Source organism: Hypanus sabinus, chromosome 15 (assembly GCF_030144855.1).
Source record: "Hypanus sabinus isolate sHypSab1 chromosome 15, sHypSab1.hap1, whole genome shotgun sequence".
NCBI lineage: Eukaryota > Metazoa > Chordata > Chondrichthyes > Myliobatiformes > Dasyatidae > Hypanus > Hypanus sabinus.
The window spans coordinates 38,864,498-38,884,293 of record NC_082720.1 but is presented as its reverse complement, the minus strand read 5'-3'; the positions used below and the strand labels follow the sequence as shown (position 1 = coordinate 38,884,293).

Genomic DNA, 19,796 nt, shown 5'->3' with positions numbered 1-19,796 from the left:
ATCAGGGTGAACAGGGGGCGCATGATCCGGGCAGCTGAAGGGAGGAAGCGGCGGTAGAAATTGACCATACCTACGAATTCCTGAAGGCCTTTGACCGTGGTGGGTCGGGGGAAGTGGCGGACCGCATCTACCTTAGCGGGCAGAGGGGTTGCCCCGTCTTTAGTAATCCTGTGGCCCAGGAAGTCAATGGTATCAAGTCCGAACTGGCATTTGGCAGGGTTGATTGTAAGACCGTACTCACTCAGTCGGGCGCAGAGTTGACGGAGGTGGGACAGATGCTCCTGACGACTGCCGCTGGCTATGAGGATGTCATCCAAATAGATGAACGCGAAGTCCAGGTCCCGTCCCACCGCGTCCATTAACCGCTGGAACGTCTGTGCGGCATTCTTCAGGCCGAACGGCATGCGGAGGAACTCGAAGAGGCCAAACGGGGTGATGAGAGCCGTCTTGGGGACGTCGTCAGGATGCATCGGGATTTGATGGTACCCTCGGACAAGGTCGACCTTGGAGAAGATCCGGGCGCCGTGCAGGTTTGCCGCAAAGTCCTGAATGTGCGGCACAGGGTAGCGGTCCGGTGTGGTAGCCTCGTTCAGCCTGCGGTAGTCGCCGCACGGTCTCCAGCCCCCCGTCGCTTTGGGCACCATGTGCAGGGGGGAAGCCCAGGGGCTGTCGGACCGCCGGATGATCCCCAATTCCTCCATTCTCTGGAACTCCTCCTTCGCCAGTCGGAGCTTGTCCGGGGGAAGCCGCCGAGCACGGGCATGGAGGGGTGGTCCCTGTGTCGGGATGTGGTGCTGTACGCCGTGCCTGGGCATGGCTGCTGTGAACTGCGGTGCCAGAACCGATGGGAACTCCGCCAGGACCCTGGTGAAGTCGTTGTCGGACAGCGTGATGGAGCCGAGGTGAGGGGCTGGCAACTGGGCCGCGCCCAGGGAGAACGTCTGAAAGGTCTCGGCGTGTACCAGTCTCTTCCTGGGCAGGTCAACCAGCAGGCTGTGAGCTCGCAAAAAATCCGCACCCAGAAGCGGTTGGGCTACGGCGGCCAGTGTGAAGTCCCACGTGAACTGGCTGGGGCCGAACTGTAGCTGCACCTGACGGGTGCCATAGGTCCTTACTGTGCTGCCATTCACGGCCCTCAGGGGGGGACCCGGTGCCCTGCTGCGAGTGTCGTAACTTGTCGGAGGTAAAACGCTGACCTCAGCCCCAGTATCGACCAAAAAGCGGCGTCCCGACCTGCTATCCCACACATACAGGAGGCTATCCCGATGGCCAGCCGCCGTAGCCATCAGCGGCGGCTGGCCCTGGCGTTTCCCGGGAACTTGCAGGGCGGGCGGCAACGGCGGGCTTCTGCGCCCCACCGCTGGTGGTAGAAGCACCAGTGGTCATTGGGCCGGGGGTTAGTGGGCTCTGCGGCCGGGCCTGGACTGGTTTGCTGCCGGGAGCGTGGCTGGGTGATCTGTGCGATGGACGCCCCGCTCACCTTTTTGGCGTTCCACAGCAAGTCCGCCCGGGCTGCCACCTTCCGGGGGTCACTGAAATCCGCGTCGGACAGCAGCAGGCGTATGTCCTCGGGCAGCTGCTCCAGGAATGCCTGCTCAAACATGAGGCCTGTGTGTCCCTCGGCCAGAGACAACATCTCGTTCATTAAAGCCGATGGAGGTCTGTCGCCCAAGCCATCCAGGTGCAGTAAACGGGCAGCCCGCTCGCGCCGTGAGAGTCCGAAAATCCTGAGGAGCAGGGCTTTGAATTCCGTGTACTTGCCGTCTGCCGGGGGCGACTGTACGAACTCCGCGACCTGGGCAGCTGTGTCCTGGTCGAGGGAGCCCACCACGTAGTAGTAGCGGGTGTCTTCTGAGGTGATCCGGCGAACGTGGAATTGGGCTTCGGCTTGCTGGAACCATAGGTCCGGGCGCTGTGTCCAGAAACCCGGCAGTTTCAACGAAACCGCATGAACAGAGGCGGCGTCGGTCATTTCTGGTCCAAAAATCGTTTGGACCGTCGGGGTCACCAATTGTAGCGGTGTGCTACAAACAGCGCTAAAATTACGACACGGAGTCGGTAACTGCAGTCGAAGGAAAAACTTTATTCGAAAACTTCAGCCTCACTTTTAAGCCTCTGTCAACCGGCCCCCCATGGCGAAGAGGCTCCAAAGCTCTGTGCTCGCAAACCCCCGTAGGCTATCTAATTGTGAGTCGGTTCGCATACGCTAGGAAATGAGCCGCCACAATATCACATTTTATGCTGATGGCCATATTTGATATATTTTAATAAGCAGTACGGTTGTAATCACAGATCTAGAACTACTGCAACAACAGGGATTTTTAAAAACTCATTTTTAGGATTTACTGTCCATCATCAGTTATATTGAGATGTTTCTATACAACTAAGAACTTTGTTTTAATGGATAGTAAGGATGTGTGAGTTGGAGTTACATATACAGATTTCCTCTTGTAAACAACACATTTTCCTGATTATTAGTCCAGGTCTCTGAATTAATATCGACTATGTTACTGCAACCTGACATGGATGTTTAGGTTTGATGCTAACCTTTTGTACTTGAAAGAAAAGACTTAAGGTGAAAATTTGAAAAGACAGTGTGGTATTCGGTAAAGTAAGAAAGATGAGTTTCTAAGTGTATTATTAAGGATAGTTCTACTGAAAGATCATTATTCAAAATATTGATTCAATTTCTTTCTTTGTAGATGCTGCTGTATAATTTCAAAATTTATTGCTTTTTTTTTGTCCAGACTTCCAGTACATTATTGTTTTTCAAACTAAGGACTAACTTACATAGATCAATTTTCTGCATCTTCGGGGTGCTGTAGTTCATTTTGAGACTTGACATCAATACATCCAAACTTCAGAAATGAGTATGATGTGCAGGTATATTATGTCATGCATTTAACAATTGCAGATGCATTTACCAATGTACTTAAAAATATGAGTCTTTCAACAAATGATAATGTTTTCCTGGTAATAAAATGAAAAATTGTAGATTTGAAGAAGCTAAGGGCAAATACCTTACATTCGAAAATTTATCATCACATGATAGAACAGACTTGGCTATGGATTTTTGGGGCATGTCATGTTTCAGTTGAAAATCATCTTCAAGAGTCTGAACAACATACTGCAGGAACAACAGTTGATTACTTCTGGCCAGTGAATCATTCTTGTGATGGCCCTTGAAATGCACAGACACAGGATTAGATAAGGACAAAGTTAAATGCATTTATTTTTGTTCATTGGCTCAAAAATAGTACAATGTACTTATCTTTACTTCTGTCTTCAAACTAAAGAATGCTATCACCCTTGATAAATCAAATTGTAGCCTCTATAATAGAATATAGAGACTTCTGTGAACAGTGGCCCTTCCATTCTCATGATATCACCCAGGTAACTTTAATTTGAAAACCAGAATACAGAAGTCACTAATATTGTTGATTGCAAATAGGTATATTTTTACAGGAATTCTTTTTAATAAGTCAGAATTCCAAAGATTCAAAGTACATTTATTATCAAAATATGGATGTAGTATACAACCCATGAAATCTGTCTTTCTACAGACTGCCACGAAACAAAGAAACACCATGGAACCCATTTACAGAAAACATCAAACACCCAATGTGAGGACCCCTGCAAACCATGAGGTCCCGTTCATGCTGACACCATTTTTCAGCTTTCGACCTACAAACAAAACCTCTCCAGTCCACATACCTGTCTGAACATCTTTTAGAAGTTGTTATTGTATTTCCCTTGTCTAATTTTTCTGGCAGCTTATTCAACACACATTGTACTATTTGTGTACCCTTTCCCCACTTACAATGGCAGAGATTTTACTGTCATTGAAGAAAGATACATCTTCAATCTTAGCAGCTATTCAGCTTCTCATGGAATCCGGAGATGATAAAAATGAAGGATGTATGAAGTGTACAAAAAAATATAAAATAAATTTAAAACTTGTTAAACTCTGCATCTTTCTAACATTTTAACAATAGTAATTGTCATTTTAAAAAACTATCTGAATTACCTTTTTCTCCACATGATAAGCCAGTAGTTCCCAATCCCACTGCACTGTAGAAATATTTGCAGGATGTAGCCTATTTAAATATAATGAAGCATTTATCAGATCTCATTTTATTGAACAGTCAATTGGTCAATTACTAAACACATACTTTGTAACCTGCAACAGCTCATGCAATAAGCTCACAGCAATTGTTTTTTTTTCCCTCAGATGCTGAGGAAGAGACTAGTTTCAATATTTTTGCTGAATTTAGCTAGCTGATTTTGGGAAGCTGAAGATGAGGCATGGTTTTGCATTTTATCTTATAACCTTTGTGTAAAAAAAGGAATTCTGCTCACTACTGACACCCCAATGATGTTTGATGGAAAGCGACATTATGGCTGAAGTCAGAAGAGCACAAGACAATCTCCTGTTCAAAAACTGCCTTTGTAATGAGGGTCAGGAGACTGTTTGCCTTCTTAACCACTTTTTGGACTTGTCTGCTAACTTTTTTGAATCCTGCAGAATACCTAGATCTCTCTGAACTTAACTCATTTTCAATCTTTCTCATGTAGGTAATAATCTGTCTCTTGATTCCTCTTAATGAATTGTATGATGCCACACTTGCCTATACGTAAACTTCCATTTGCCAAGTTTTTCCCCAACCATTTAATCTATCTCCTGCTATAAAAAAATCACAATGTTTTTGCAACATGCCCTTCAATCTATTTTCACATCATCAGCAAACTTGGAAACAGATGAAGCAAAAGAATTAAGAAAAGGTACTTTAGGCTGTTTTGCAATTCATCAAGATCATGAGTTCTAATTTGCCTCAATTATATTTTCAGGGCACTTTCCATATCTCCTTCATTTCTTTAGTATCATTCAAACAAAAAGAGTTCAGCACAGGAATAGGTTCTTTGATCCAGTATGCCAGCAATGACCAGTGCCAAATTAAACTAATCTTGTTTGCCTGCACATGGTCAGGATCCATTTATCCCCATCTGTTCATATACTTGTCAAAATTCCTCCTGAGTGTTGCTGTCTCTGCCACCTCCCCAGGCATTGTGTTCCAAGTATCCAAAACATCGACAGCTTACTCTTTTCCATAGAGAAGGGTCGCGGCCCAAAACATTGACCGTCCACAGATGCTGCCTGACCTGCTGAGTTCCTCCAGCCTTTTGTATGCATTGCTTTGGATTTCAAGCACTGCAGACCTTGTGCTTGTGATAATACCACTAATACTGTGAGGTTTCTTTGGGGGATGCCTACCGTGAAGAAGTTCAAATTGTTCCTTCGGGGGTGGGGGGGGGGGTTCAGTGAAACCCTATCTCACTGCTTCCCCTCTGTGATCTCTGCTGCCCTCCGACTCATCTATCATTGTCGTGGCTATCCCTCGAGGTCGAGGATGATGCTCTTCGTTCTGTTTCCACAGAGCGAAGACGCCTATGCGTGTATTTGTTTAACATGTACTTGATGTTGCACTCCAAGAAGCATACGATACTTCACAAATCAACAAAATGATTCCAATAGCATGGAAACCACAATGATTGGAGCTGATGGATTTGTTGCAGCCTTCATCTGCCTTCACAGCCGTTGAGTTCGAAGTAACTTCGTCCGCTCGTTCCACCGCTGACGTCTTGGTTGGGTTGTTCTTTGTCAGGGACCTCACCCTCGGCCTTACCACCATGGGGTGACCCTACCAGAAGCATAGCTCCAGACGTCATCACTCTCTGGATCTCAGGACTACACAAGCTTCTCCACCACGACAATGTGACAATCCACGGAGAAGAGGCACCTATCTCGTATCATCTTGTACTTCTTCCTCCTCTCCCCCCCACTTTCTTACTCAGACTTCTCCTCTTCCTTTCCAGTCCTGATGAATGGTCTTGCCTGAAATATTAACTGTTTACTCTTTGCCATGGAAAGCATTGAGCTTATCTGGAAGTGAATTCCTGTTGTCGTCTATGTTGAAATGAGAAAGGATGGACTGTTTCTTGTTTGGTGTTGTTATTATGCAGTATCTCAGACGCTTGAATATGGTTGGCTGATGGTGGTATATAAAGTGCAGTCAAGATCACAGATGAGAACTCCCTTGGTAAATAGAATGGACTGCATTTGATCATTAGGTGTTCAAGGTCGGGGAACATGAGTGTGGCAAAATTGCCACATCACAGCACCACAGAGTGTTTATCATGAGACACACACCTCCACCTTTTGCCCTTAAAGAATCGGCAGTTTGGCCCAACCTGTGTAATGAGAAGCTGATGATAGTCATATCTGGCAAGCTGGCAGTAAGCCATATCTTGGTAAAACACAGAACGCAGCAAGTTCTCATTTCCCTTCGATACATCAATCTTGCACTCAGGTCCTCAATTTTGTTCTCTAGTGACTACACATTTGCTAGCAAGATGCTGGGTGATGGGGGGGGGGGGGGGGTCTCATTCCCGTGTTTCACCCAAATTTGTCCAGCCTTTTTATTATAGTTAATACAATTTACTCAAGGTAACATTCCAGTGATCCTTCTCTTAGTGTGGTGAACAAAACTCTCATTATAAAATAATGGCCTGAGTTGTAGACACATTAGGCAGGAGCCTGTAAGAATTTTCTAATTTTCAATGAGTTCTTCTATCATTTTTCTGAACTCCAGAGAATACAGAATAAAAAATATGCTTTAATACTGGTACCTTTTTTGGTAACTTCCAAATTGGTCAGAAAACACTACATTATTGGTGAATCAACCAGTGCCAATGTGTAAACAATGCTGGAAATCTGTTTAAAAACAACAGAATGATACTTCCTGCAAGTGAACATTAAATGGATTGATGACACCAAGGTTAACTACATAAACTTTGATCTTAAAAAAACAAATTAGTACATACTGTTGGATCTTCATTAGGGTCATATAAGCAGACATAATTGTGCTGGAGGATTCATTGCTCAGTAGTATCTTCTTGATTGTATACTGCACAATTTTATGAGGCGGATAACGGTGAGGGGATACAAAATCCATCAGAAACTGAAGGGTTCCTTGGCAAAAGTTTTCATCAATGGTGCTGTTAATCATACTGCACTGTCTCTGAGAGATCAGCTCTGGTTCCTTTGATTTATTTAGACAAGCTGTCGATGAATGAGAATTTTGATTTACCTGGTGTAGAGGAAAAACAAACAATGAACTAATTCATCAAGAAAAGCATGGTAGTTACTAAGTTAATTTCAACTATTTGAAGCACCGACCTTCCGGTTTGTGGTGTTGCTGCATTGTGCTGATTAGGATGGTGATACTGACTAGGAAGATCAAAAAGCCACAAAGTCTATGCAAACAAAAGACTACATAACACAGTTGGTAATGAGTTAGCTGATCTCACTAGGAGTGCTCTGATAGACCACAAGTTAGGAATGCAAATCAGCCAGAGTTCATTTATCCTCTCGGCTGCGTTTTTGACACTGAGGTGAGGAGAAAAAAGGGGTTTGGCTCAGAGGCCTCAATTTTCAAACAGAAGTTGGTCTACAATTAAGGTTTATATATGGGGTATGGAGAGAAAGCAGGTACAGGGTTCTGAGTTGGATGATCAGCCATGATCATACTGAATGGTGGTGCAGGCTCGAAGGGCCGAATGACCTACTCCTGCACCTATTTTCTATGTTTCTATGAGTGGTGGACATAGGGGGAAGGTACCAGATTGTGTCAGAATGAGAGGATAACCCAAGCCAGGCACTAGTGCTTTCAGGAACAGCCTAAAGTAGTAAGAACACTTCTGAAATATTAAAATTAAGAAAAAATGCTGCAAATTACCATATACACTAAAAAATTCAGTGTTAATTATAGCAAAGATTGATAATCCAGCATCCTCAAGACGTTGATGGTGATGGAGAAGCAGATTTCTGGACTATTGGATATTACTCCAATTATACCTCATCACACTTTTACTATTATATGTACAAAAAATGCTCTGGTGAGTCTGGTAAGTTTAAAGAAGCAAAAAAAAATTGGGCCCCAGTGCATTTAAAGGGAGCACAGGAAACAGAGCCTGGTGAGCCAGACGCCAAAGCAATGGAATTTTCTGACAGTTAAATCGTGGATCACTTGCATTTTACTGTATAAATACTTGTACCTCTTCTCATTATTTTCTTCTCTTTAACTACTTCGGCTACATAGGCCAGAAATGACTCCCAAGTTTCTGTCAATTCTGTGTCCAGTTAAGTTGTTTATAGAGGTTGATCAGCAACATATTAATTTTCTGTATTAACACTTCTCCTCCTGCTACGAACCCAAGAGCATACAATGTCTGCAAAAGGCAACCCTGGATAGAATGGGAACTCATTGTGTGAACAGAGAAGCTGATCTTAAGTCAATGGTCAGTTAGTAATTCTGTCTCAAGCTTTGATGTATGTGTACATATAAATGCAAAGCTTTCATGTATGCATTACATATACATTACAATGCTTTGGTTTTGCAAAGAACACTACAATTTAAAAATGTAGTAAATCTTTAAAGACATTTTACTTTGCTGCAATGGCAATATCACATTCCATGATAATCTACAAATAATGAAGAAAAAATAATTTAGGTTGTATCTCAAGTACTCTCCAAGTGCACAACTAATACCTTGTCAGGAGGTGAACACAGGGTGGTGAATCTGTGGAATGCATTGCCATGGACAGCCGTAGAAGCCATGTCATTGGGTATATTTAAAGTGGAGGTTGATAGGTTTTTGATTAGTAAAGGCATCAAAGGTTACGGGAAGAAGACAGGAGGGGGATAATAAATCAGCCATGATGGAATGGTGTAGTAGACTTGATGGACTGAATGGCCTAATTCTGCTCCTGTGTCTTCTGGCCTTATAGACCACCTAGAATACAATGTTGAAAAGTACCAGTACATCATACCTCAAAAGGATGCCACAGAAACAACTGAGGCAGTGTTTATGAGAAACAGAAAAATAAATGACAAGAGCTCTTACTTAAAATATATAGACCTAGAAATTCATCTGTACAACTGCAGGAAAACCAATAATGAAAATGGCACTAACACAGCATCATCCAATTTTACCTATGGTTTGAAGAGAGGTAACGTACATTATTCAAATCAAATTGTATTCTTGACATGAGATTTTCCTGTATCCAGTGCCATTTCTCTGCTACTCAGCTTACCCAAGCGATTTAAATGACGGTGTCCAACAGTCACATTCAGTGACATTTTCAACCACGTGACTGGTGCTGTTCATGCAGAGGCAGATTTATGCTCAAACAGAGCACCATTAAAAGAGACATACACCCCTCTCCCACAGTTACAGGCAGATTCTTGTGCAAGTCTTAGAAAAACAAATTTCAAGTAGAATGAACCAAACTAGAATTCCAGTCACCCCCAGGGAGTTTTGGCAGGTTTCACCTCAAAATTAACTGAACAAAAATGCCTGAAGAAATACTGCAAAAAGGAGCTGTGGTGGCAAGCTCATTAGATCAGGAATGAGATGAGAAAGTGGAGAAAGTCGTTTGACAAAAAAGTGGGACTAAATACTCTTTCCAGCTTTCCCCAAGAGCTCTGACCACTGTAATTTTTAAAATACAGCACAAAACAAACAACACATGGGGAGTGTTGACAAGGAATGAGTTTGAGCTTCAATAATTGAAGAGATAGGGCACCGGGACGTGGTGCCGGAATGTGTGCTGACACCTGTCGGCTGCCTCTAGCGCATTGAGTCATAGAACATAGCAGCACAGATGCAGGCCATTTGGACCATCTAGTCTATGCTGCACCATTAATCTGCCTAGTCCCATCGACCTGCACCTGGACCATAGCCCTCTACACCTTTCCCCTCCATGTACCCATCCAAATTTCTCATATCTTGAAATCGAATCAGCACCCCCCCCCCCCCACTTCCACTGGCACTTGTTCCAAACTCATTGCCCTTTGAGTAAAGAAGCTTCCCCTCCTGTTCCCCTAAAATATTTTGGCTTACACCCTTAACCCATGACCTATCTATATCCCTTATAATTTTGTATACCTCTATCAAATCTCCCCTGAATCTTCTTCGTTTTAGGGAATAAAGTCCTAATCTATTCAACCTTTCCTATACCTCAGGTCTTTCCACATTCCTTGTAAATTTTCTCTGCACTTTTTCAATCTTACATCTTTCCTGTAGGTAGTTGACTAAAACTGCACACAAATACTCCGAATTAGGCTTCACCAACATCTTATACAATTTCCACATAACATCTTAACTCCTACACTCCATGCATTGATTTATGAAGGCCAAAGCATCAAAAGCTTACTTTATGACCTTAGCTACCCGTGATGCCACTTTCAAGGAACTATGGATCTGTATTCCCAGAGCCTTTGGTTCTACCGTGCTCCTCAGTGCCCGACCGCTCAACTTCCTGGTTTCTCCCACAAAGCCAATGTTTAATCCAATTTACTACCTCATCTTGAATGCCAAGCAACTGAACCTCCCTGACCAAAACCCATGCAGGACCTTGTCAAAGACTATGCAGACAACATCCACTGCCTTACCTTCATCAACCTTCCTGGCAACTTCCTCAACTAACGATAAGATTGGTTAGACACAATCTATGCACAAAGCCCTAAACAGATCCTGTCTATCCAAATACTTTTATATCCAGTCTGTTAGAATAACTTCCAATAACATACCCACTACTGGCATCAGGCTCACCAGCCTATAATTTCCTGGCTCATTCTTGGAGCCTTTCTTAAACAAATGAACAACGTTAGCTGTCCTACAATTCCACAGCAGTGCACCGATGTTTCAAATCCCTCTGCTACTGCCCCTGCAGTTTCTGCACCAGCCCTCCCACAGGGTCCGAGGGAGCAGCTTGTCTGGCCCTAAGCATTTATCCACCTGAATTTGGCTCAGGACAGCAAACCTTCTCCTCTGAAATATGTATTACTTCGCTGCTGCTTTGCCTTTCTATACCCTCTGTACCTGTCTCCCCAGTAAACACAGATGCAAAAAAAAATCCATTTATGATCTTCCCATCTCTTTCAGCTACATGCATAATTACCATTCTGATCTTCCAGAGGACCAGTTTTGTCCCTTGCAATCCCTTTGCTCTTAATGTATCTGTAGAAATCCCTAGTATTCTCCTCCACCTTGTCTGCTAGAGCAATCCTATTCCTCCTTTTAGCCTTCCTGATTTCCTTCCTAAGGGTTCCCTTGCATTTCCTATACTGTTCAGGTACCTTATTTGCTCCAACCTGCTTATACCTGCTAAGCAAACAAGAGAAAATCTGCAGATGCTGAAAATCTGAGCAACACACACAAAATGTCGGAGAAACTCAGCAGGTCAGGCAGCACCTATGGAAAAAAGTACAGTTGACATTTTGGGCCAAAACCCTTTGGCAGGACTGGAGGAAAAAAAGCCGAGGAGTAAATTTGAAAGTTGGGGGGAGGGAAGAGAGAAACACCAGGTGATAGATGAAACCTGGAGGGGAAGGGATGAAGCAAAGAACTAGGAAGTTGAATGGTGAAAGAGACAGAAGGCCACAAAAGAAAAAATAATAGGTGTGGGGGGTAGGAGCAACATGGGGAGGCAATGGGTGGGCAAGGAGATAACATGAGCGAGGGACAAGGGGATGGGAAATGGTGGGGGGGGGCATTACTGGAAGTTTGAGAAATCGATGTTCATGCCATCAGGTTGGAGGCTACTCAAACGGAATATAAGGTGCTGTTCCTTCAGCCTAAGTGTGGCCTTATCCGGGCAGTGGAGAAGGCCATGGACGTACATATCGGAATGAGAATGTGAAGTGGAATTAAAATGGGTGGACATTGGGAGATCCTGATTGTTCTGGCGGATGGAGCATAGAAGCTTGGTGAAGCAGTCTCCCAATCTACGTTGGGTCTCACCAATATACAAGAGGCCACACAGGGAGCATCTAACACACAGGGATCCCAGTAGACTCACAGGTGAACTGTCCACAGGGATCGACTCCTTATCCATTCATCCCTCCCCACTGATCTCCCTCCTGGCACTTACCCTTGCAAGTGAAACAAGTGCTACACCTGCCCCTACACCTCCTCCCCCACTACCATTCAGGGCCCCAAACAGTCCTTCCAGGTGAGGCGACACTTCACTTGTGAGTCTGTTGAGGTCATATACTGTGTTCGGCCTCTTGTATGTCGGTGAGACCTGACGTAGATTTTGAGACTGCTTCACCAAGAATCTACGCTCCATCTGCAAGAACAAGAAGGATCCTTCCTCCACCCCCTCCCCATTTTTCCTTTCTTCCATGGCCTACTGCCTCTTTCACCAATCAACTTCCTAGCTCTTTGCTTCATCTCTCCTCCTCCAAGTTTCACCTATTGTCAGATGTTTCTCTCTCCCCTCCCCCCACCTTTCAAAGCTATTCCGCAGCTTTTTTTCTCCAGTCCTGCTGATAGATTCTGGCCTGAAACGTCGACTACATTTTCCACAGATGCTGCCTGGCCTGCTGAGTTTCTCCAACATTTTGTGTGTTACACCAACAATGCGCCTCCTTTTTTCTTAACCAGGGCCTCAATTATCTCAAAAGGTTCCTTAAACCTATTATCCTTGCCTTTATTCTGATAGGGACATATAAACTGTACTCTCAAAATTTCATTTTTAAAGACTCCCTACTTATCAACTACACCTTTGCCAGAAAACAACCTTGTCCCAACCCACACTTTTGCCAGATCCTTTCTGATACATCAAAATTAGCCTTTTTCCATTTACAAATCTCAACCCAAGTCCCAGACCTATCCTTTTTCATAATTACCTTGAAACTAATGGCATTATAATAACTAGATACACGGTGTTCCTCTACACAAACTTCTGTCAGACTTAGAAGATTTAGTGCCGTGCTCTCTCCAGTGAGAACTTCTAAGTACTGATTGAGGCAATCTCCTGAACGCGTTTGACAAACTCTTTTCTATCCCACCCTATTACAGCTTGGGAGTCCCAGTCAATATGTGGGAAGTTAAAATCACCTACTATCACAAACTTGTAATAGTCTATAATCTCTCTATATATTTACTCTAAATCCCACGGACTGTTGGAGGTGACCTATAATTCCATTAATGTGGCCATATCTTTCTTATATCCCAGTTCTACCCAAAAAGCCTCACTATACAAGTGCTCTAGTCTGCCCTGATTGAGCAATGCTGTGACATTTTCCCTAACTAGTAATATCACCCCACCCTAAAACAATGGAACCCTGGAATATTAAGCTACCAGTCCTGTCCCTCCTGCAACCAAGTCTCACTAATAGCTACAATGTCATAAATCCATGTGCTGATTCATGCCCTAAGCTTATCCGCCATTCCTACAAATATTCCTTGCATTGAAATAAATGCAGCTCAAAAAATTAGTCCAACCGTGTTCAACCTTTTGATTCCTGACTTTGTACATAATTTCACAGCATCTTTCTGCACAATCTGTTCTGGTGCTCTGGTTCCCATTCTCCCTTCAACTCTAGCTTAAACTCCCTTGCACCCCCCCCCCCCCCAATCCAAGCAGCACTAGCAAACTTTCCCGGTAGGACATTAATCCCCCTCCGGTTCAGGTGCAAAACGCACCTTCTGTACAGGTCCTACCTCCTCTAGAAGAGAGACCAATAATCCAAAAATATGAAGCTCTTCCTCCTGCTCCATCTCCTTAGCCATCATTAGATGAATGATCTTCTTATTTCTGGCCTCACCAGCATGTAGCATGGGAAGCAATCCTGAGAACACAACCCTGGTATGTTCTGTCCTTTACTTTAGCATTTAACTCCCTGAACTCATCACCCCGCCTACCCATGTAATTGGAACCAATGTTGACCCTCACCCTCCCAATTAAGAATGGATGCTGTGGACTCAATCTGAGATGTCCCTGATCCACATCCTTAGGCTGTGTTGATTGTTAATGCAAACAACATTCTTCACTGAACACCTCAATGTACATGTGGTAAATAAATGCATCTGAAGGTCTCCTGAGGATTGGGGATTGTAGAAGGATCTAAAGAGTGCTGAGGCAGGTTCCTTGTGCAGGACGGTGGATAGGAGAGGTATCTACAAGAGCATGAGTAGTCGATATGAATGCCTGCACTGTTTTGGAGCCATACAATGCAGCTAATCGTTCATTCCAGTTGTAAATGCAAAAGCTATATTTGTGGAGCGTTCCCTACTTTACTATTGAAATGTTTTGGTTCCTCCGCAACACAGGAGTGAGCTGCAAAGTGGCACATCCATTGTACGGCAGATCATGAGGCAATGTTTCTGAGTATGAAGTTGATTTTGATTCTGAGAACTGAGAAGGCACTTGTGTAATCATCTAATTCCAGCTTGACCTCAGCTCAAATAAACAATCATGCATGCTGTTGTTATCCAACTGAACTATTACATGCATGTCTTGCTCTCCATTCAAAACTAGAGGTCATCAAAAGCCCGAGACCTAATCAGAGGGTTAAAGCGTAGCATGAAAATGATTTGGAGTTACAGTAATATTCACATCTGAACTACTGATTTGATGCACGTACAGATTCGCAAGAGAGTTCAAACATAACATATATTCCAGGCCAAACTCCAGTCAAAAGCCATCACCAATATAATTTACCACCTGACGGAATGGGTCCAACAGCTTGGTGACAGAAGTAAAGAAGATTAATTTAAATGACAATACTTTGACAGATTTCATCATGATCCACTTAGCAAAATTAAACCAGGTAGGTTAGAAGGAGAGATTTCACTCTATGTTTCATAAAGATATACCAGGTAGGTTAACTGGTCATTGTAAATTATCCCGTGGTTAAGTTAGGGTTAAATGTGGGTCATTGGGGGTGCTGGGCAGTGCGGCTTGAAGGGCCAAAAGGACCTATTCCATGTTGTATCTCTAAATAAATAAATATTGTAATGGGGTTAGTGACTCAAATAATCAGATAGTCATAATCAAATGGCTTGACTTACAAACTTCCTTTTGAATCTGTGCTTGCTTCTGAAACAATGCCATAATGTATAGATTCATACACATTACATTTTGTTTTATCTTTTGTGGTCAGGTTTTATCATACAGGTCTCACCTTGTGCCACTTTTCATTTCCAAGATGCCTAACAAACAAGTGCTGAACTGGTACTCCCATGAAATAGTGAAATTTTTTCAACAATTCTTTGTCCACAGAACAGTTTGGACTTGCTTCCTTAGTTTCGTTTGAAGTCAGTAAATGGCTTTCAGATTTGTTTGGTGATAGATTCTGATCATCACACTGATCCAAAGCCAAGGCACTGTCATGTGCTTTGCTTTCAACTGGTAAAGAACATAAATCACTTTCACTTTTTTGATCCTGACTTGGAAGCTGCTGCCAAGATTTCATTGCTGGCATATTTAGATTGGAAGCAAAATGGAAAGTATTCACTTTAAGATCCTCAGTGTCCTGGGGTATCAATGGTGGTACATCTTCAATATCCATACTTAAGTTTGCTTCAAGTTCATCAACTGTGAGGTCAGATTCCTGAGAGATGCTTTTAAGATCTTCCAAAAGACCTCCATTACTACTTGGTGATGAATATGGAACAACTACATCAGGGAAAAATGTTTCCAGAGATTCTACATCACTATTTATACTTGTGTCCGTAGCTGAATCTACACTGCAAATAGAACTGATACTTAATTGACTTGAAGTTCTACAGAAATCCCCATCTGTTTCAGTGATGTGGGAATCCCAAGTTTCATCAACACCAATGAAGTCTAGTGCTGGCAAAGTGTCTTCATTAGAAAGCTTTCTGGAAATTGATAATGATGAATTCTCTTCAGTTGTAAATTTAGCTGTTAGAAGGGGAAGAACTTTGAGGTCAGGTTCTTCCCTGCCCTTCATTGAATCAGTCTGTAACTCAGGGGACAGGTGTCCTCCATTACCATTCATTAGATCTTCATCAGAATCCAGCATAAAATGATTCAAGTTGTTGGAAACAGGAATCTGTGGGCTTTGCTCTGCTTGGTAATAGTTAGTTGAATCGACCCACATACTCCCCATATCTTTAGTGCTGTTCACTTGATTGTGCACTTCATTCTCATCCCCTGTCAAATCAATATTTTCCTGAAAGCAGAGAAAACAAGAAAAGTCCAATTATTTTACTTTGAATTTTAGAAACCTATTCTTTAAAGCAGGATTATCCTCAAAACAATATTTCCATATAGTCTGGAAATTTTTTGCACTGTGAACATCAGATAAAATTCTTTGGATCTATTACTCAGAGATGTAAGGCATCACAAGTCCAATGAAGATATGGCTTATTGTGTCGCTCTGAATTGAAGAGAAGAAGTGATTTTGAATGAACGTGCAAAGAATCTAGATGCTAATTCCTCAGAATATTATTAACATGGTATTTTTGGTGATAGCATTTGTTATAAATTATTAGGAATAAAAAGTACAGGCAGTCCCAGGTTATTCAAAGGTCGTTCCTTAGAATTAGCTGTCCGCCATTTTCTCAGCAAGTTAGGAATGTCCTTTTTCAATAATCTGTATCATATCATTAAGCATACACTTGCTATAATACTTCCGTTCAACTGACTATTCACTCTAACATGACCCATAAACTAATACTGTCAGATGTATGTGTTTGTGTTCTAAAAAACAGTATTTTGTCACAGATAGTTGATGAGAAATAAGCAGTAAGACAGTAAGAACTGCTTTGTTCTCTGCAGTTTCAAGCACTCAAGCTTGGAGATGCCAGAAACAGCCAGGAGTGAAAATTTCATTACTTCAGCATAAAGAATTTGAAGGCATCGACAATTACCTTGAACTTTACAATAAAATGAAGAAAAGGAGGATGCATTCGTTTAAAGTATCGTATGAAGACTGTCCACTGCTTCGGTGTCTGCACTGATTTTTTCCAGTTCAGTTAAACAAAAGAGCATGGCAACGTACACAGGATGAAGTTGTCAATAACTATTTGGAATTAATACAAGCAACACACTCATAATGCTGGAGGAACTCAGCAGGCCAGGCAGCATCTATGGAAAAGAGTAAGGGCTGGAGAAGGGGGAATCTGATAGGAGAGGACAGAAGGCCATGGAAGAAAGGAAGGGGAGGACCACCACAGGAGGTGATGGGCAGGTGAGGAGATAAGGTGAGAGAGGGAAATGAGAGTGGGGAATGGTGAAGGTGTGGGGGATTACCGAAAGTTTGCGAAATTCATGTTAATGCCATCAGGTTGGAGGCCACCCAGATGGAATACAAGGTGTTGCTCCTCCAACCTTAGTGTGGCCTCATTACAACAGCAGAGGAAGCCATGGATGGAATGGAATGGAAAGTGGAATTAAAACAGGTGGCCACTGGGAGATCCTGCTATTTTAGACAGTTGGAGTGTAGGTGCTCGGCAACACAGTCTCCCAATCAGTATTGGGTTTACTGATATACAGGAGCCCACACCAGGAGCACCGGATACAGAAGATGACCCCCAACACGACGAAGAGAGATGTCATGGATGCATTGGGAGGTGAGGACCTCAATACAACAGCTATCACTAAAGAGGTAGTGCTGAGCAAACTTGTGGGCCTGAAGATAGACAAGCCCCCAGTCCTAATAGGAAGTATGCCAGGGTACTGAAAGAAATGGCAGAGGTTATAGTTGAGACTTTGGTGATAACTTACCAAAATTCTCTAGACTCTGGGCAGGTTCTGGTGGACTGGAAGAAGGCAAATGTCACATCACTGTTTAAAAAAGGATGTAGGCAAAAGGCATGTAATTATAGACCATTCAGTAGTTGTGAAAATGACCATGACTATAGTCCATGTGTAGTTGGGAAAATGTTTGATACTATCATTAAAGAAGAAATAGCAAGGAATCTGTAAAGAAATGGATCCATCAGGCAGATGCAGCATGGATTCAGCAAAGACAGGTCCTGCTGACGAATTTACTGGAGTTCTTTGAGGATATAACAAGCACAGTGGATGGAGGAGAACAGATGGACATTACTTACTCGGATTTCCAGAAGGTGTTCCATAAGGTACCAGATAAAAGACTTATCCATTGGATAAGGATGCAAAGAACTGGTAGTGATGTATTGGCATTGATAGAGTTAACCAATACAGTGTTGGGCTGCATGGGTGTTTCTCTGGTTGGCAATCAGTAGTGAACGGTGTGCCACAGGGGTCAGTGCTGGGCCCGCAACTGTTCACAATATATGTTAACGATCTGGAAGTGCAGTGTATCTAAGTTTGCTGATGACACTGAATGGAACAGAAAAGAAAATTGTGCAGAGGATACAGAGAGATACAGATAAGTTAAGATAGTTGAGTGAGCAAGGATCTGACAGATACAATAAAATGTTGGTAAATGCAAGGTCATCCACTTTGGAAGGGAAAATGGAAGATCAGATTATTATTTAAATAATAAAAAAACTGCAGCATGCTACTGTGCAGAGGGACGGGAGTGCTTGTGCAAGATGTACGAGGTTGGTTTGCAGGTGCAGCAGGCTATCAAGAAGGCAAATGGAATGTTGGCCTTCATTGCTAGAGGGATTGAATTTAAGAGCAGGATGGTTATGCTGTAACTGTACATGGTACTGCTGAGGCCACACCTGGAGTACTGCATGCAGTTCTGGTCTCCTTATTTGAGCAAGGAGATACTGGCTTTGGAGGTGATACAGAGGAGGTTCACCAGGTTGATTCCAAAGATGAGGGGGTTAGACTATGAAGAGAGATTGAGTCATCTGGGACCATACTCACTGAAATTTAGAAGAATGAAAGGAGATCTTATTGAAACATATAAAATAATGAAAGGGATCAGCCATGATTTTATTGAATGGCAGAGCAGGCTCGACGGTCCAGATGGCCTACTCCTGCTCCTATTTCTTATGTTCTTAACAGACTCACAGCTGAATACAGTTTTATAGGACTGCAGAGGTACTGGCAGAGTTCTAATCTGCCCTGTTTTCATTTAAATATATACATTGTTACTCAGTTAAATGATAATTTGTCTTTTTGTACCTTAACTATCTCCATCAAACTTCAGCTATTTGAGGCAGCTGCTCAGTTGGGCCAAAATATACTGGTCCTGATGTGTCCCAAATCCAGGAATCCACTGTATTTGGCTGCTCGTGGTGACGCTCTTATTCCTAGCCAGAATTGCTCTATTTTCCTCTAATTTTATCCAGAGAATATTCTGTAGTACATACTTCACCAATCTATCTCTGGAATCTTATTATAATTACAAATGGAATCAAAGAACTGTAACTCCATTTCATTCTAAAGATAAATTACAATTGGCTTTTGTGAGGTCATAGCTTACAGTTTAAAAGCAATACTTTTTGTTTATATTCAACAATTGAAGGTGATGAGATAAGAATCAACTTCACTGAAAACTGCGCAAACAAAACTATATTTTCATATGATCTTCATATAATTTGCATAAGTAATAAGAAAATATTATCTGAAAATTGGGGAAATAGATCAGAAAACATCATTAATATTGACCAGTGGTTAAAGAAAGGTAGAAGCAGTCAATTTTAGAAAACTTAGTACATTTATTTTTCAACTCTCAGTTTGAAGTTAATAACATCAGTTAATAACTCATCGGGGGTAATTGATAAGTTCGTGGTCTAAAGTAGAAGGAGATGAGCTACTAACTTCAAACTTTCTGCATAATCCCTCAAGGAGTTGACCTGTATCTGCATGTAACAAGAGCTGTAAAACTCATCTCCTTCTACCTTAGGCCACAAACTTATCAATCACCCATATGTGGACATTTTCTGGAGGTCCAATTTCCGTATCCGACTGCTGGACTAAGTGTGTAAACGTAGGTGGGGAATATGTTGAAAAATAAATGTGCTAGGTTTTCCAA

The 19,796-nt window shown here is 42.6% G+C and overlaps 1 protein-coding gene across 6 annotated transcripts in view; it reads right to left on the bottom strand.

Moving 5' to 3' along the window:
• Positions 1-19,796, bottom strand: part of simc1 (SUMO interacting motifs containing 1) — a 106,389-nt gene that overhangs the window by 11,319 nt on the left and 75,274 nt on the right. For all 6 annotated transcript variants that reach the window (XM_059990233.1, XM_059990232.1, XM_059990231.1 and 3 more), the window contains 4 exons: positions 15,036-16,049; positions 6,883-7,148; positions 4,028-4,097; positions 3,021-3,181 (listed from right to left, as the gene is read on the bottom strand). In XM_059990233.1, the coding sequence (XP_059846216.1) occupies positions 3,021-3,181; positions 4,028-4,097; positions 6,883-7,148; positions 15,036-16,049 (1,511 nt within the window). The remainder of the gene's footprint in view (positions 1-3,020; positions 3,182-4,027; positions 4,098-6,882; positions 7,149-15,035; positions 16,050-19,796) is intronic.